The sequence below is a fragment of the Oenanthe melanoleuca genome, chromosome 5 (genome assembly GCF_029582105.1).
Source record: "Oenanthe melanoleuca isolate GR-GAL-2019-014 chromosome 5, OMel1.0, whole genome shotgun sequence".
Classification (NCBI taxonomy): Eukaryota; Metazoa; Chordata; class Aves; order Passeriformes; family Muscicapidae; genus Oenanthe; species Oenanthe melanoleuca.
This window is the reverse complement of record NC_079339.1, coordinates 19,325,510-19,343,421: the sequence shown is the minus strand read 5'-3', so window position 1 is coordinate 19,343,421 and position 17,912 is coordinate 19,325,510. Positions and strand designations below refer to the sequence as shown.

Below are 17,912 nucleotides of genomic sequence, written 5' to 3'. Positions count from 1 at the left end.
ATGAAACACATACACACTTCCCTGATAATTCCTTCCTTTTTTCTGGCACAGATATTTTCCTCTTTCCCTTCCCTGTTAGAGAAATTGAGGCAAGTTTCTCCATTCGTGCCCAATGGAGTAATTCCAGTCCCACCATCTTTCCAGAAGATGAAAGCTGTCCCAGGCACAACAGCTGGAGCTCCTCTCTCTCAAAGCAGCAGTGCCTGCAGTGCCAGCACCTTCTCCCTGCCAGTGCAGGAGCTGGGCATTCCCAATGGGGGTCCCTCCTGTGCCCTGGGCAAAATGGTACCCCTGGGACTGTGCCTGAGGAAAATCAGATGCTGCCTGCCAGCAGCACTCAGCCAGCAGCATGGGTGTGGTGCCAGCCTCCAGACAGAGCCAACAGGAAGGATTTTGGGGTGACAGCCATGCCACCAGCACAGCTTGCTCTGCTCCGGGTGCTACATGCAAGCAGAAGGGTGAAAAACACCCAAACAGCTTTGGCAGGAGCTCCACAGAAAACACCAAGGAGGCTCAAGCCATCACAGGTAACTTCACATCTTGTCTGAAAGCCATGTCTGCAGTACAGCAAGGTAAAAGAATTCTGTTAATAACAAATAAATCATTATCACGGAGGGAAAATGTTTACACGAACACCCATTTAATTATGGATAAATTCTGCTTTCCCTTCATGTCTCCAAGCCAAATGTGGCCAGGAATGCCTTTTAAAAGCCACCTTCAAATAAACAAATTAATATTAGTTCATCAAACAACATAAGCTTGAAACAGAAGTAAACTGATCCAGAACATACTCAAAATAATTGACCTCATTTTGCTGGATAAAAAAAAAAATCAAATTTTCTACAGATCACTACAGTGTTTCTTAAATGCAGCCCCCTTTTATAGGCAGCTGAGGCTTTGTGTTCTAGTGCTAAACCACACTTTTACAGGCTCTACAGCCACTGCTTTGTGGATAATCTGATGTTAATTTGAGAAAAAAAGCATCACCTGAACTTACTTGGCAAGTATTTTCTACAAAGTTATTGCCAGCTGCACACAAACACCTACCTAATTCTTGGCAGCTTTTTAAAAAACACAAATTTGTGTGAGCTGCAGCATCTCATACCTAGAGCACCCTCCCACCCCCATCCTTTTTTCTCTAACAAGAGGGGAAATACTGACAGAAGCAGAGAGATCACTTCGATCCTACAGAGAGGAGAAACTGGAAGAGAAACATGAAATCACATCCTAAAATGACTCTTCCTAGAGCCAGGTTTGTTCACAGATGAATGAGAAAGCCCACTTGAAGAGATGGAAGTGAGGCAGGGAGAGTAAGAGGGAGAGCAGACCAAGCAGGCAGCAGTGCTCTGACCCAGACCACAACCAGCCAGGGAAAATCCCACAGCCAGGGTCCCTGGCTTTGCCTGGTTAGTCACTGCTCCAGGTGGGACCCTGCTCAGCCAGCCCATAGCACACCTTGAGGGGGAGCAGCCAGGCTCCCTTTGGAAGGATTCCCACACATCTGTGGTCCATGAAAGGAGGTGTACCCACCAGGACCAGGTTCTCTGCTTGACAGCAGCGCTGAGCTGCCAGGGGACTCCATCCATGATATGGAACCTGGGCAGCTGCTATGGAGTCTCTGGAGCTGCTCCATAAAAGCTGCTCTAGGAAGTACCAGATGAAGCAGGAACAATTAGCAGACTGCATGAACAGAGGTTCCCAGCCAACAAAGAGACACATGCAATAATAAAGACCAGCTTGACCCACAAGAGTATTGCAGAGACAGAGCTGAGCTCTGCAGTCACACAAGTGTGAATTCTGCTCCCTGTGCAGCAGGTACAAGACAGCACTTGGCCAGAGAAAAGCTACTGCTGCCTGTATCCAGCAGTAACCATCAATCCAAGAGTCTACACAATTATTTTCTTGCCTTGCTGTGAAACAGGTAGACACAGAAACCTGGCATCACAGAAGGATGCATCACACACCCTGTGTTTTTCTCTTTGGCTAAGCAGCCACATGGTTTTTCAGTGTTAGCTAGGTTTTACAAAGCAGCCTTTCAAAGGAGCGAGCAAGCATCATGAGAGATGCTGGGGTCATCTCCCCAGGCTGGATTCCAGGAAAACACCAGGGGGACCTAAACAGAAGCTTTATGGAGCCACAGGAGTGCAGGTTTGCCCTATCACTGCAGGCACCTTGCACAGCTGGGGAGCTACAGCGAGAGGGACTGACCACAGGAAGGTTCACCAGCACCACCTCTGACTGCTCTAAAGGCAGAAGATAAAATCAGTCGTGGTTTGCATCCAGGCTTGCCTCACTGCTGACACCGCTCACTTTTGAGCTATTTATTATCATCCTGCTGCTTGGACTTTGCTTTGACACCTCAGCACCGTGTGCTCCTGCTCGCTGCAGCTCCGCAGCTTTGCACACAGACAGCTCGGTCTAACCCGAGCCAGGACCTGCCACCTCTCCACTGCAGCAGGCTGGAAATTATGTAACAGCCTGCTCGGGTTCTAGGACATCAAAGCTCCCACTGGATGAGATGAGGAAACACAGCCCATTGCCATTCCTCACCTACCAGCTCTGCCAGTGCGGGGAGTGGACATCAGGCATCAGCTCTGGGCATTTGACTTTCTGCATTTGCAGCCTAGGGGTTCTGGGAGAGGTTACACTGCCTGGGAAGGGACCAGGTCTCTGCCTTGGGAGGAGACAGTTTGGAGTTAATACACATAAATGCATTTCCATTTTGCCCCCCATGAGTTTCAAGATTAACAAGCCCACACAGAGTGAAAAGACACAGTTCACCCCTTCCAAAGGTTTTGTTTCAGGCTGTTTGCAGAATCAGGCAGATACTGCATCAATTTATCAACACTTGCTAATTTTATATTTAAAATTCTTTTCCATCAACATGGGGGCCAGACAGTAGTAAAATGAAGGTTGCCCATCTGAAAAACCACACAGCTACACCAGAGAAGTCACAACCACCGACTGCTGTTCCTCCAAATCCTCTTACCTTCCATGGTCATAGGATTTCCACCTATTGCAGTTCAGCTGACCCCCAGCAAACTAACCCAGCAGTGACAGCAAACAGTGCCCTGCTGGGCTCTTGAGCAGAGAGGCAGGTACAAAGAGCCCCTTCTCAAATCAGTTCATGGGCAAAGTCAGTACTGAAAACCTGGAGCATGAAGCAGTGCTTTGAGGCAGATCTGCAGTAAATACAAGTCCCAACTATCTGGCATCTACACTCAGGCTTCAATCCAAGGAGAGGGGTTGTATATACAGTAGGATTGCTAAAGCAGCAGATTTATAAACACAACTTTCCTCCAGAATGAAACATCTGAGTTTGCACTGCAGCTCTTACAGGAATTATATTTCTCTTTCAAAGACAAAACAGACTCATTAAGCCTGGTATGATGATGGCTTGGTAGCAGAAAAAGACCGCATAAACCATTTCCTAAACATTCCTTTAGCAATTTCAGGAGCTAAAAACTGTTAATTTGCATGAGTGCTGATGAAAAGGACTTGTGAGTAATCAAGTCAAGTTGATCACAAAGGTAGCTTTGTCTCACTATAAAAGCTCTGTTCCATTTTAGTCTTGATTATTCAGTGGTTATAAAAAATGTGCATGGGTGAGTGTATAAAATTTACATAATGTAAAATCCCAAACTCTTAAAACAAATGTGATTTAAAAGTTCCTCTTAGTGGCTCCACTTATACGTGCCATGGCATAAGAAATGGAAAGCATTTAAGTCAGTTTATCACATTTAAATATTACATTATCCAGTTAGTTGCTCTAATTGCTGCTAGGATATTTAAAACTGCGTGGCTACACAGAGAGTGTATTCTTCAGGGGCCACTTCAATGCAAGGGGACAGAAAACTTGGTTCTTGGGACAGCTTTCAGTGGGCTTTAACAGATGTCAGAGGAAGTCACTGCCAAAAGATGCACTTCCACTCCACTCTGCATCCTGGTGACCCACTCCCAGCACCTCCCCCATGTCAGAGGTGATGACCAAAACACGTCAAAGGAAGTACTTGGAAACTTCAGGTTTTTTTCTTCCAAGGTTATTTTTCAGCCAAATCAGCAGCTTGATTCAACTCTGCTCATCTTGATGGCAGCAGTACTGCCATAAATCAGCCAACATCAGCAGTGAAACAGAACCCACAGACAAATGAAATAATGTTGTCAGCCCTTCTTTAGCATGTGAACAGTCTTTCCCCACTCCATGGCCCAAGGATTTTGAGGAAAGACATTCAGGAGGGAGTGGTAACTTTTATCATGGCCATATGCTGTTAGTCTAGAATCAGAAATAAGTCTGCATCTTAGCTCACAGAGGGAAAAAAAATCTCATTTCCAACAATAGCCTTTATCTCACAGTTTGTCTCACAGCTTGCCAGCACCAAGAGTTTTTCCTCAGGCAAAGTTTGACAGATGCCAAGTGATTCCTTTTGACACTGAGCAAAAATACCCCAGAAATTAAATGAGTGCTGGTGGCTGCCACCCCACTCAGGGTCTAGGAAACATCCTGCCATGTGCCAGCAGCTGCCTCTGCAGTAAACAACTTGTGCAGAGAGGGGCTGAGGAAGTGAAATGTAACTACCCCTGGGGCAGGAGTTTTCTTCTCACTTGATAGCACAGCAGGGGGATTTTTTAAAGTCATGTAATCTAATAAATCACATAATCTGATAGGAAACAACACTAGTCTTATTTTTTTCTCTTTCAAGCTGTTAGCACGCACACAGCAGCACCAGCTGCTTCAGAAAGTACAGAACTTTTCTCTCTCTCTTACTCAGAGGGAAGAAAACCCTCTTGTTTCCAGCAGTCTTTTTTTTTCTTTAATCAACACTACACTGAACAAATTAAAACACTGAAAGCCATCAGTGCCTTATAAAAATCATCCAGCAGGCTTTCTTGTGAACATGTGAACCTCTATCTGGCCAGTACCAATAAAATGCAGCAACACTTATTCACATTTGTAATTGTTCAAGTCTTCCATCATCTTCCACATTTTCCTTTTTCAGAAGCTACATTTATATTTGTAGGACTAGAAGGCAACAGCCTAGGTTGATTTCCTGCTGACAGAAACTTCCTTCTCTTTGCCCCCAGGCAGTTGTCATTGTCTCTCCTCTTTCCCTTTACTGGCCCCTGTTGCAGAAAACCTACTTTGGAATTCTCTACACTCAAGAAAAGGCATCCCATCTTCTTCAAAAACTTCAAGTGAATTCCTTGTTGATCTTGGCAGGCTACTAGCAGCCTTTCTTAAGTGCAAAGGAAGATTATCCTTAATTCTGCACTCACATGATTAAAAATAATTACTCCCAGGGCTATATGGCCCCCATTTAAAAAGTCCAGTACCTCCACCATCTTCCTCAGCAAAACAAAAACAAAACTTGTAGGTTACATGCATGTAAAATGGAATTTTTTCACAGGCTTAAAAGCTGAAGGGAGCAAACCTCAAAATAAAGCAAGCAAGTCAAATTTCAATACCTGAAAGTAATCTGTGATGAAGGATCCGAGTTCACTCTTCAGCAGCCGTCTGCAGACAGAAGGAATGGAGCCATGAAGTAGCAGCCACTGCTGGTCATTTCTTACAGCTACACCACCCACACCAAAGATACAGGAATGCATGGGAAGGGTCCTTTTGGCCACACTTACATTTCTCTTACAGTTATATAAGTATATATACAAAGGCTGTATATATTTATAAAGGCTATTCTCAAATTATAAAGGAATTAAACAGTTTCTCTAAAGTCTTCTAATTATAAACCATACATCCAAAACAAGCAAAAACCAAATTACCCCCCTGAATGAACAGAAATCTGGGGAGAAAATTTGGAGTTATTTAAACTCATAATTTTTTTCTTCTTTTTTGTTCAAACAAAGATGCCTTTCATGTCACTGAAGATAGCATATCTCCCTAATGTTGTACTTCCTTTTCTCTTGGAAGAAGAAGGTGAGGATAAGGAGAGGAGAAACAAAGCAGAAGCTGCAGCCACATTTTAACTACCACATTTCAAACAATAAAAAAGAAGGCATATTTTCCAAGGAAGAAATTCTAGACATTTAACAAAAAGTGTTTTAAATATATACAGGCAAAAGCCACTCTAAAGAAGCATTTCTAATTAAAATTGTTGGCTTTTAAATCAGGCTGTGATAAAAGTTTCAAATTCTAATACAGATTTGTATTTTAAAAAAAATACATTAAAATCAGGATTGTTTTACATCAGAGGCAGCATTGAAAAAACAACTTTGTTTTCAGCAAGTTGAGTGAATTTGTACTTTAAGCTTCCAGTGATTGAGAATAAATTCTGTAGCAGTAAATTCTGCCTATAATTTAAATGTTGCCCAATGCCAAACACTGCATTTTTTTTCTGTTCTAAGAGTTTTGCTTTTTACCAGTGTGAAGTATAGTCAAGAGTGCTTGAAAACATTTGAATCAGCAACCATCCAGTCCTTAGGCTAGGTTTTTACCAACAAACTATGTCACCACCTCCTCTCTGCTCAAAGTTAAATTTGACAGCCTTCCTCTCTAGCAGTTTTACAATGCCTCTACATTTACTTGCATGCCAATATGCCTTTACTTTTTCTCTCTCTGAGTGCTTAATATTCACCCACCCAAATCAAAGCACATGTCTATGAGATCAATAAATCAGGTAAGTCTTTGGGGGCCCATTATTCAGAAGCTTTTCCACTGGCTGCAGCCCAATCCAGCAGGCTCTCCACCTGACAAGCCCAGCAGGATTTGGCTTCATGCAGGTAAGACCAGCAACCAGAGGCTTGCACCTTAAAAAAATCAAGGGAGAGGTCTCATCCTAAGCATGGCCTGGCCACCTCCCACTTACAGAAATTCCATTTATAGAAGGCATTTCTTACATTTCCTCTTGCTGTGATAACTGGCTTTCAGAGCAGTTAAAAAAAAAAATTAGCTAGTGAGATGGTATCAAATCACAGCAAGATAAAAACTTGGTGGAAGCAATGCAGAACCAAATGTTACCACCTGCTCATCTTCTGGTCCTGCCATTACCACCCTCCTTTAAAACTGTCCCATTTCCCTCTGCCAAATAACAAAGCATTGTGCAGAACCTGAGAGCCCCTTACTGCATTTGCAAACCACAATCCAGGAGCTGAGTGGAGAACTATGGGCAAGGAAAATGCACCAGCTTGACTTGATGGCACAAAAGAGCTGTCAGTCTCAGGGCTCTGGCTTTTCTGCAGTGCCAAGCTGGAGATCCACCTTGTGCACAGAGCTCACCCCAGGCTGGGAGCTCCACAACAGCCACAGGTGTGAGGCTGCAGGTGCTCATACACACACACACCTGCAGAGGCCTGTCCTTTGTCCTTAGATGGGCATTGATGAGCCAGTGGGATGGGGAATGGTCTATTTAAAGAGTGACATTTGGAGATGTAACCAATGCTCAGGGCACCTGCAGGAGCATTAATCATGTAATTCAAGGTGAGTGCTTCCAGTGCAGGCTGGCAGTGCATATCTGTGGAAAAGGGCATTTCCCCTCCCACCATCAGCACTGCTCTCAAAGCACTCACAGCCCATAGGGAAAGTCCTGCTCTTTGCCTGGTTTTCAGCATGAAGAGAGCACGGTCCAGCCACTGAGGCCAAGCCCAGACCTCCCAGCAGTGCTGCCCAGTGTGCTGCCTCCCTGGAAGGGTGGCAGGAGCACCTGCTTGCTCTTCAGGGGAAAAGCAGGATGCTGCCACAGGCAAGAGGCGAGTCACAAAGCCCAAAGCCACTCCCCAAGTCTCCTAACAGGCTGGGGCTTTAGGTATTTCCCAAGCCTTATGACATCTGTTTTTATTTTCATATCCACAAATACTCATCCCACGGAGAATTTAGACTGCTCCAAGTACTTAAACCTAACTTGAAGACTTCTGACCTGAACACACTAAAATATCATTAAAGCAAAAGATGCTGCCCTTGCTCAACTCTCAAAAGGAATTTTATTAAACTTTTTGGGTTTGGGACTAGACCAAATTGGATAGAGTCCCCTGCCCTGATAGCTGCCTTTATTTTGAAAGTGGGGAAAGGGGTAGTTTAAACTGCTGTTTAGTACATACTTAGCTCAAATTGCCATTTGAATCTTTTGGAGCTCAAAATAATGCAATAGGAATGAGGAGAGGGCATATAAAAGAAGAAGTAGAGACATGGTATGACAGCACTCTTGAAAAATAAATAAAGATACAGTGGTAAAAAGAGAAGGAGGAACCTACATCCATGAGCCCTGACAATACTCCTCTCAGAAGCACTTGGAACCAAGGCAAGAAAAAATAGTTCTTTATCTACTCTACAGTCCTATCTAATCAAACTTTCCAACTAATCAGAATGAAACCACAGATAATCATGAAACTTGCTTTTAAAAGAAAATGTTATTTTTAACCATCACTAGTATCAGTGACAAAAAATGATAGCTAGGCTTTCAGGGTTTTTTTAATCTTTATGGTTCATATTTTCAGGTTTTGCTCTGCAATTATCATGTGAATATTAAGCTTTTAAATTAAACTTTGTGGTTTGCTTTAACTGCTCCACAGTTCTGAGAAGTTTGGTTTCAGAAAAGAGATGCCAATATGATTAAGTATAAAACATATCCAAAAGAGGCATAGCTCCTAGGAAGAAAAAAAGGCCTTACAATCCAAGTCAACACACAACCTGTCCTTATCAAAACTATGTATCCACACAAGCTGGAGAAAAATTATCCAAATACCCCGTGCCATTCATGTCACTCAATAGCAAGAAAGAAGTTAGCCAGAAACCCCAAAGCTGTGCTTAGGTTTGCTTTCTTCCCTTCTTCTCCCACCAATATCTTCTAACTGTGGTTCTGAAGGCAACAGACCCCAGCAAACACCAAACAAGCAGCAACAAAAATCCATTTCTGCATTTCAGCAACCTACCTGATATTTTCATTGAGGGTGTAAAGTTCATTGTTCTGCAAGCCTCCCCCTTTGAACACATTTATCACTGCTGTTTGCACACTGCCAAAAAAAAGAAATGAGACAGGACAACATCCATGAGTAACAGTGTGAGCAAGGCACCAAAAGCAGAGATTACAACCAGGTGAAGTTGATTACCCTCAAACACTTCCACTCTTTCTCACCTTGAAATTGTTACTCTAATTACCTACATCTTCCCTGGGAGACAGAGCAAAACCAGCCTCAAGTTCTGCTTAGGGTAAGCAAGGGAAAGCTGTCATAGGGACACTACTCATTTCTAGGTATTTCTTGAACACAACTGTTTGGGGGACCTTTGCAGGCTCCTTGGTATGAGGACACAGAGATTTTTGGTAACATCTGCCAAACACATCACATTGTATTATCCAGTGATCCTACCAGGAATCACCTATTCTGCAGCATCTGGCCATGCTGGAAGATGTTCTGCAGCCAGAACCACCTCATCAGATCAGAGTTTAAGCCCTGCTAATGCTTGTAAGATGCTACTGGAGTATCTTCTAATTCTCTCACCAGCACAGAGGAAGTCACTTTATGACCAGCAGACAAGAAGGTTTAGCAGGTCTAAAGCTTGCCATGGCTAACAAGGGCATGTGTCATTCCCTTAACAGGCATTCCCTTCTGTGGGCAGTTAAGGCATCTGCATGCTTCCCAGACCTCACTCCCTAGCATGGCACAAAACTGCAATGTTTTTACCAGGCTGCTTTCGTGTGACATTGGTAAACTGAGATAGGTCAGCAAGCAAGAACAGTCTGCAGAGCACAGAGCTGGTGCCAGGTGTCAGAAGGGAAGGTGGGAATACCCACTTCTGGCAGCAGCAGACCATTACATCAGACCAAAACAGAGCACATCTCACTCTTCACCTTTCACATTGTTTTTCCAGTGCCATTGCTGCATGTCAGGCACAGCAGACAGGATTTAGCTATCAATAGGAAATGCTGATTGAAGCCACAAGCTTACTAGTTGTCAGAGGAACTTGACTGTGATAAAAGCTTCATAATGTGCAAATACATGCCTTTGTTAATTAATAAACATTTATTACAGTACTAGGAATGTGTTTTCCTAAATGGTATTTAAAAGATGGAACTGTTAACGAAAAGCAATTCTGCTTTACTTCGAGACAGTATGGCTGAACAACATTGCCCAAAACCAAGTGAGCACTAGCAGGTCTAAATTTTTCAATTCCACAGATGCTTTCAATGCCAGCAAAGCCTGGACATGCCAAAAATCCGTGCATGCTTATAAACAGATGAGCTTAGCCATGAACGGCGTGAAGCACAAGGTAAGGCACACACGCCCCTCTCCGAGGAGCTGCTGCGGGGCCAGAGCTGGGCCAGGGGGTCCTGCTGACCTGTTCCAGGCAGAGTTGGAGCTGAGCTGCATGGCCTGCCGGGCTGCCTGGAAGCGAGGCAGGTCGCTGAGCACAGGGGAGCTCATGAAGCGAGGGCGAGGCCGCCTGAACGAGCCCATCCTGTGCAGCTGCAGCGCCAAGGACACGGCTGCGGTGAGCCCTCCTTTCATAGGGTCAGCTGCAGCAGGGCAGCACCATCAGAAAGGCTCCTCTCTCCACTCTCAGCAATGCCCAGGAGTCTTCAAGCCCAAGGACTCAGCCAGAGCAGAGGCAGCCCTGGGCTAGCAGTCCCACACCGTGTCGGGCTGTGACACGCGCTGCATGACGGAGGAGCTGAAGCACTCCTGCAATGCAAAGAGACAAGAAACGAGTAAGGCAGGGAAGGGAGGGATGAAAATATCCTGTGCCATCAACAGAGCTTTGGGAAGACTCTGGATTCCAGAGTTCTTCAACAGCCCCATTTCCCATCTTGCCCCATAAACAACGACCCAACAGAGCGAGTCAGAAATGCAAGCACGGGTCCCTTTTGACTTTAATTAGCAGAGATGCAAGAACAGAGATGCCTCAACTCGTCTGCCAGAGGCACTTTATAAATGCCTTTAAATACAGTTAGCCCCGTAGCCTGTACATAAAATAGTAGCAACTGGGGAAGAGAAAACTATTTCACTAGAGAGCTACAAAAGATGAACAATGGAAAAAAATACGAATAGACTTACACGGTGCTTTTTTTTTTTTTTTTTTGAGAAGTGTTGTGCAAGAGAATAAACCCACTTGCTATCAGTTCACTACAAAAAGGATATAATAAGGAGCTTCTTCAAAAGAGTTCTGACATCCAGATATTTTGATCATAAGCAGGGCTTTTATGTTTCTGGTTTTTCTACAGCACGAGAAGTAATTGCTAGGCCAGTTACGAAATGCCCGTATTTTCCACTCTGATCATCATCTCCATGTAGATGACTATGTAGCCCCAAGTAAACCACAGAAATAGAAGAAGTGAGCTTGAATAAAAGCCACAAAAAAACTTTGGCAAAGCTTCTCTACTTTGAAATCCTCCCACTTCAGATGAATACAAGCAATAGATGTAGTTGGCAGTTTAGAGAATGAGATGAGGGACACAGGAGAGCAGAGGGGAAAAGAAACAAACAAAAGTTGTGTAACAACTGCACATGAAAGATGTAAAGCACAATCTCTTTTCTACTACATCTTCAGCACGAGGTGAAACAAGATATGGTCAGACAAAAAATGCTATGTATTTGCACTAATTTGACTAGTGTTCAGCTCCAGGAAATCTTTCCACTTCCCAAACTATAATTAACTCTTAGATGTAAGAAAACAGCTTTCTTACCACCTGGCCATCACCATTGTACACTGAGCTCACCCCAGTTCTGCACAGCCTTGGCAGGTCCTGATCAATCACCATGAAGCCTTTGCAGCCTTGCTGTGCCACAGACACCACATGCCCTGCCAACAAGGAAGCTAATGGAGAAAACACTCCATCTTTCAGGCACTAAAACACACAGTTCTATCATTCTTGGTGCTATCTGAGAAATAAATATGGTTATTATACCCTCCCAAACTAAACACAGTTTGCAGAGACCTCTGTGGAACTGGAACATGGCTGTAAGTGCAACTTTTTCCTGCCTTTAGACAACTCCTGGCTGTCTGCAGAGATGACAAAGCCCAGACAGTCTTTTGTGACATAAGCTTAGCCTTAACTGTTGTTGCTTGAAAGGGCAGCAATCTGTTGATTCTTTGGCTGCTCTGTTACAATTAAAATAAAAAAAAAGTCATAACTTTTAGGCATCAAGACTAAATGCAAACTAGTACAATCACATCAGCAGGATCTTTTGTCTGCACTTTGCAACAACAGTTCATTTGACATTGCCCACACATTTTCAGTCTGCCAGCAATTTCTCCATTGACAACTGTAACCACATCAGAAATCACCAGAGGAAAAAGCTACAGCACCTTGGAGAGCCGAGGCAGGTTCTCCTCATAGCAGACCAAAGGGTGGCCACGAGGCAAAGCCCAAGTACAGCAGCTGTTTCTGCTGCAAAACAAGAGCTCTGCCAATGTTTGTCATCAAGTTCTAACAGCATGAGGAGCTGAATGAGTGACAGCTCACTCCTCCCAGCAGCACTGTAAAACTTCTCACTTAACAATCTTTACACATAGAAACACAAAATGATTTGGGTTGGAAGAGACCTTAGAGACCATCTGGTTCCAACCCCCCTGCCACAGACAGAGACATCTTTCACTTTCAGAAGTACAAAATGCAATATAAGCATTATTTCTAGCAGCCATCTAACAGGGCTAGAGAAAGCAGTGGTTAAGATGTGCTAACCCACAAGCCTTCTCTCACCACTCTTCCAGGTGCCACAAAGGCATGCAAGCACCTTTCTCCCCAACAATGAAATCATTTATAGGATGCATTTATATTCATTTGAATTACATTAATTTGCAAGAGGAAAGCTTAAATTCAGAAATGTAAAACAATATAACAACCTCTGTGCCTTAACATATATAAATTTAAGTTTGGGTAGGAAATTCTTTGGCCCAAACAACCACAATCAGGAAGGTCTCTTCTGAGACTGGGCTGTGGATTTACAAGATTGATTCCACACAGCAAAACCATGGCATTACACTAGGCACCATGATTAACTTCCTGAGCACTTCTTACCTAGGGAATGTGCTCAAGCTCATTGAAACATACATGTTGTTTTCCTTAATCTCTGTTAAAAGTCAGCAGGGTCAGATAAAAACAAGCTCTTGCCTGCAAAAAGCAGATAAGACACCCCTCTTCCTCCCCCAACCCAGCCTGAAATGTATGTTACTGTCAAGTCAACCTCACTTTAGAATCTCATTAGGAATTTCAAGCAAGATCTTCAGCTTTAGGACTTGAGTCAGAGTCTTATTTTTATTTCTTCAGGACTCAAAGACACATATCTCTCCTATCTTATCTAAACCCAGTAACTATTAAATGGCAGGCACACCAAACTCTTACTCTGAAGGTAGACTAAGCCTAAATGGTATCCAAACACAACTGACCCTCATGTTACCAGAACTGGAAATGCCAGTCTGTGAGAAGAACCATTCTCCCCCCACACCCACAGCCCATTTAAACTGTTTCCAGAGTTCCATAAAGCCCAAAGGATCAGAGCATTTACTAAAAACTGACTTTTGTCACATGTACTCTGCAGATCCTACCTGAAGTACAACAAAATACCTGAACCAGTCAAACACTTCCATCACACCAGATTTTCCTAAGCAACCAGCTTCCACTGAAAGTTTCCCCCAAAGCAAGGAAGCCTTGTAAATAATGCTTCATTTTCACAGGGAGGTTGCAGCAGCAGTTTCTTGGCGGTATCTGTGGTGTGCATTCTGCAGTGTGCAATTTTTTGGTTTTTTACTGGGAGAAACTACCCCTGTGGCAAGAAAGGCATTAACATAGTTATAGGTTAGTAAGAAGTCCTCATGGTATTCAGGTTATTTGAGCTATTGGGAATGAACAGCATTTAGCAAAATGCTGAGCAAGGAACAATCTTCCTTTTCATTTTGCTGTGAAAACTCTCACAGAATTATGCAGAAATGTTCAGAAACAGACACTGTTCTCCTAGAGGTTTTCAGTATAAGCCCCTTCACATCTGCATTTTCTTCTTGCTAGGATTAAAGTGGTTTAGAAGGCTACAAAATAAACCTTAACTTCTAATAATCACAGTCCTATCAGCAACCACAGAGCTAGAAAAAGCTTTACAGAGAAGCAATTACTTTTCCCCTTTTACACAGAATGATGGGAGACACCAGGATGCAACATGTTCCAGGCACCAAGCAACATTCTCTCCCTCCATCAATTCTAAAAGACATTAAGAGTCAGAGACTGAAGTGCAGTGACTGCATAAGACATACAGCCACACCAGATAATCTTTCACTGACACGTGCTTCAGCAGCTGGGATGGAGCATTCCATGGCATCAGGGGATTTCAAACTGTTTGCCAGCTGATATCCCCTAAAACATTCCCCACTCTCATCTTGCTTAGACCCTGCACACCTTTTAGGCAAGACATTTGTCATGACTAAGTCAGAGAGATAGGTATTGTTCTTCCTTCCCTTCCAGATGTCCTACCCACCCCCCCACCCTGGTCCTTTTGTTTTCCTTGTCCTTGATTATCATCTCAAAGTCCAGCTACCAAAACCCTCCAGACCTCTAACAGGGCAGACATGTCATCTGTGTAAAACTCAGATCTTCAAGGGAGCTAACTCTGCAGAGATGAAAGTCAGTGTTCCCAACTGAGGCAGCACAGCAGGACAATGAGTCAATCTGACAACAATGTAATTTCATCCACTTGTAATTCATCACATCTGAGTAAACACTTTGAGGATTAATCTCAATCTTCAAAGAAAAGAATTGAGCATCAAGAGACAAATCCTTTTCCAACACACATAGATACAGACATTTATAAAAACATTACAGTCATGAAGCTAGGAAATTTTTATTATTTGTTTGCTGTTAGGCATGAAAAACAACAGAGAAATCATTATAAAATGATTTCATGAATCGACCTCTCCCTCCCAACAGACCATAATACATCTGACTGTCTGGAGGAAAAGCAAGATCAAGAGCTACCCCTACTTCAATATCTCTCTCTACTAAAGAAAGAATAACTCAAATTAAAAATTGGCAGCAATTTCTCCAAATTATGAATCTTCATTATAATCTCGGGCCAAACAAACAAAAGACCCATGGCAACTGAGATTTAACAGAACAGACCTTTTAAAATTCCTCTGATGTCTTCTCTGCAAAACTCAGAGCAACAGCTGCTAATGGAAGTGACATGTCAGAAAAATCTACAACAGTTTTTGCTTCTGAGAAGAAAACTTTCACCAACATTACTTCACAACAAATTCACACCAAAAAGCCACAAGTCCAAAAGTAACTTTAAAAGAGGAGGGAGAGAAATAGTGGAGAATGAAGCAGAGCAATATAGAATGATGGATTATCCTGACATGACTGATGTTGTACCATATAATTATTTTTAGTGTTAAAAATAGCCCCTTCATAAAGAAAAATACAAACCTGCTTATATTTCTTTTTTATATGCTTCATGCAATTGTGACATTAATGACCTATGATCATAAAACACACAAATTGGACACTGCAACATGCACCTCAATATGCTGTAATCAGAAGCAGCATAATCTTTAGAAAAATGTCCCACTGTACTAAGCCTACAATGCTTAATGAGCAGTCCCATCCTGCCTCAGACACAAAAAGTATGCAGAGCTCTAACCAGATTCTTGTTAGCTGGTTCTTCTTCCAGCCCAATAAATCTTTAAGGAAGTATGTTATTGGCAAAACCCTTGATATGAGTTCAACTGGCAAGATCTGAAGATGCTACTTTTGACAAAAATCCCTCATTTACCTGCTATGCAGCCATCAGAAGTGGAAAAGCAGCCCACAGCCTGTAACTTGGAGTCTTGTAGGTCATCATAATTACACATGGCACACGCATGAACTTCATTTATATTCTAACAGAGTACTTGCCACTGCTAAATTAACAGCACATTCAGCTCATCTTATAGCTTCCAATTGCTCATTTTCTTAAAATTAAACAAGGTTTGATCATCATCTCTCCTACTTTTCAGGAGAGAAGCTGATCAAATTGAGATTCACTCAATAACTAACAGAAGTTATTTCTGGTCAACAATAATCAGAAGCTGTGTCTTAGATACACCTCAGAAGCTATCAAAAGCAAGAGTGTCAAAAATGTTGGAGCAGTCTAGGGTCCAATTCAAGGCATGGTCCTTCCTACACCCTCACCCTTTCCCACCTTCACACCTCTGTCTATCTGACCCATGAAAAGTTTAGTGCTTAATCCACAGCCCACAAAAACTACAGGAATCTAACTATTGATCTTACTAAGGTTTGAATTGAGTCCTGAAGCAGCATGGAAAAGTGGTGACACTGTCTAGTGAGCAGCTCCTGACATAAGGAAAGGTGCATCTGCAGGTGTGCTCATGCTAGCACCAGGAGCACAGCCCATGCTAGGAGACATTCCCAGCTCAGGAAGGCAGGTGGAGGAGTGCAAGTCCAGCCTTCAGGTCTTTCAGTCTTGTCAACAGGATTGACTCTCAAGTTGCAAACTTTAAAAGACAGTTTCTTCCACCCATAAATTAATGGTACTTGTCTCTGAAATCCCAAAAATCGTCTCAGAAATTTGGCAAGGGGAAACTGTAGTGAGGTTATGATGAGGGATCACAGGCCATAGCAGGCTCAGGAGCTATGCCCTACTCCTCACAAGGACAATGCTCCATTCCCACTGGGCACAGCCAAAAGAATGCTGTACCATGGTGATTGCTCAAGCTGTGTGTGCAGGTTCATGCCAGCTGGGAAATGCAGGACCTCCAGGCAGCCAACGCACATTACCTGCAACCCCATCACACCCAGCCTGGGCACTGCCAGCTGCTGCCAGGGCTGCCTGTCTGCCTGCCCACATCTGCAGCCTGCCAGCCCTCCCTGCACCATGGGAAAGCCCTGAGGGATCCCAGGGAGGCTCAGCCCCAGGCAGATGGCACACTCAGTCCTGCAAATCACTCCTTTCATCAAGAGCTCTTGGAGGCATACTAATAAGAGTAAAAATAATTAGCTCAATTTTCTGGCTGAGGAAATAAAAGTTGCTAAGCCAGTGAAGTAACTTAGCCTGGTCTTCAACCTTGCAAGCCAGGATCCTACTCCCCAAACAAAAATATCCCTCTAAGCTGCTTTAATGAACCTTCCAAATTATTTGATGGTGTTGGAGAGAAAAGGATGGATCTGATCTACCTCTCCTTACCTCTCCCTAAGCTGACTGAATACCAAAAGGTGTCTCTGGTTTTTTTCCTGGCTTCACCACCACAAAGGCAGCAACTTGATGTTCCACAAGTAGCCCAGAGGTGTTCTACTAGCCTCACATATCTGTAATTAAAATGTCCGGATTTTTACTACTGAGCTTAAATATGTTATCAAAGTGACATCAACAGAATAAGAGAAAACAGCTCTCTTGATACAAAGTTCACACTCTGGTATGCAATCATATAATCAATCGTTTTACTGCCACAGAACACTGCTACCCAAAACAAGATCTCACCTCCCTTTTCCCAGCACACACCCATCTCCACAACACACACAGCAGTATCCGTGTTTTCCATCCCCATCTTTTGCATATTCCCTTTTCCAATCTGACCCACACCATGCCTTTATTCCATACATCTCAAACAACTTCACCAACAGATCTAACTTGGCTGTGATAACAGAACCATTTATAAAGAAATTCAGTGGTATCCACTCAGTTGTGCTCTGAGTTTCTGAGGTTAAATCAAACCTGAAACTCAAAGTGAAACTCTGCTTAAGAGTGAGAGGAAATATATGAGGAGGGGAAAAAACCTTTGTGTATATCCCACCGTGGCCTGAGGACCTTCTCTGAAGTTGAGAGACCCCTGCAGCCCCGTTGGAGTTTACAGTCAGTTCAAAGTAAGACTGCAACTTCACATCCACATAGAAGATAGCACAACTACTCATTAAAAAATGCAAGAAATCAATAATAACCCAGAGCAAGCTAGTTCAATGTGAACTACAGAGATGAGCTCACAGTAA

General features: G+C 43.2%; 1 protein-coding gene across 2 annotated transcripts in view; it reads right to left on the bottom strand.

The window, feature by feature from the left end:
• PRR5L (proline rich 5 like) overlaps positions 1-17,912 on the bottom strand; it is a 53,869-nt gene that overhangs the window by 30,468 nt on the left and 5,489 nt on the right. For both annotated transcript variants that reach the window (XR_008840578.1, XM_056492196.1), the window contains exons 3-5: positions 10,283-10,626; positions 8,878-8,958; positions 5,464-5,512 (exon numbers count right to left, since the gene is read on the bottom strand). Coding sequence is in view for 1 of the 2 variants with exons in the window: in XM_056492196.1 (XP_056348171.1) it covers positions 5,464-5,512; positions 8,878-8,958; positions 10,283-10,452 (300 nt within the window). In the remaining variant the exon portion in view is untranslated. The remainder of the gene's footprint in view (positions 1-5,463; positions 5,513-8,877; positions 8,959-10,282; positions 10,627-17,912) is intronic.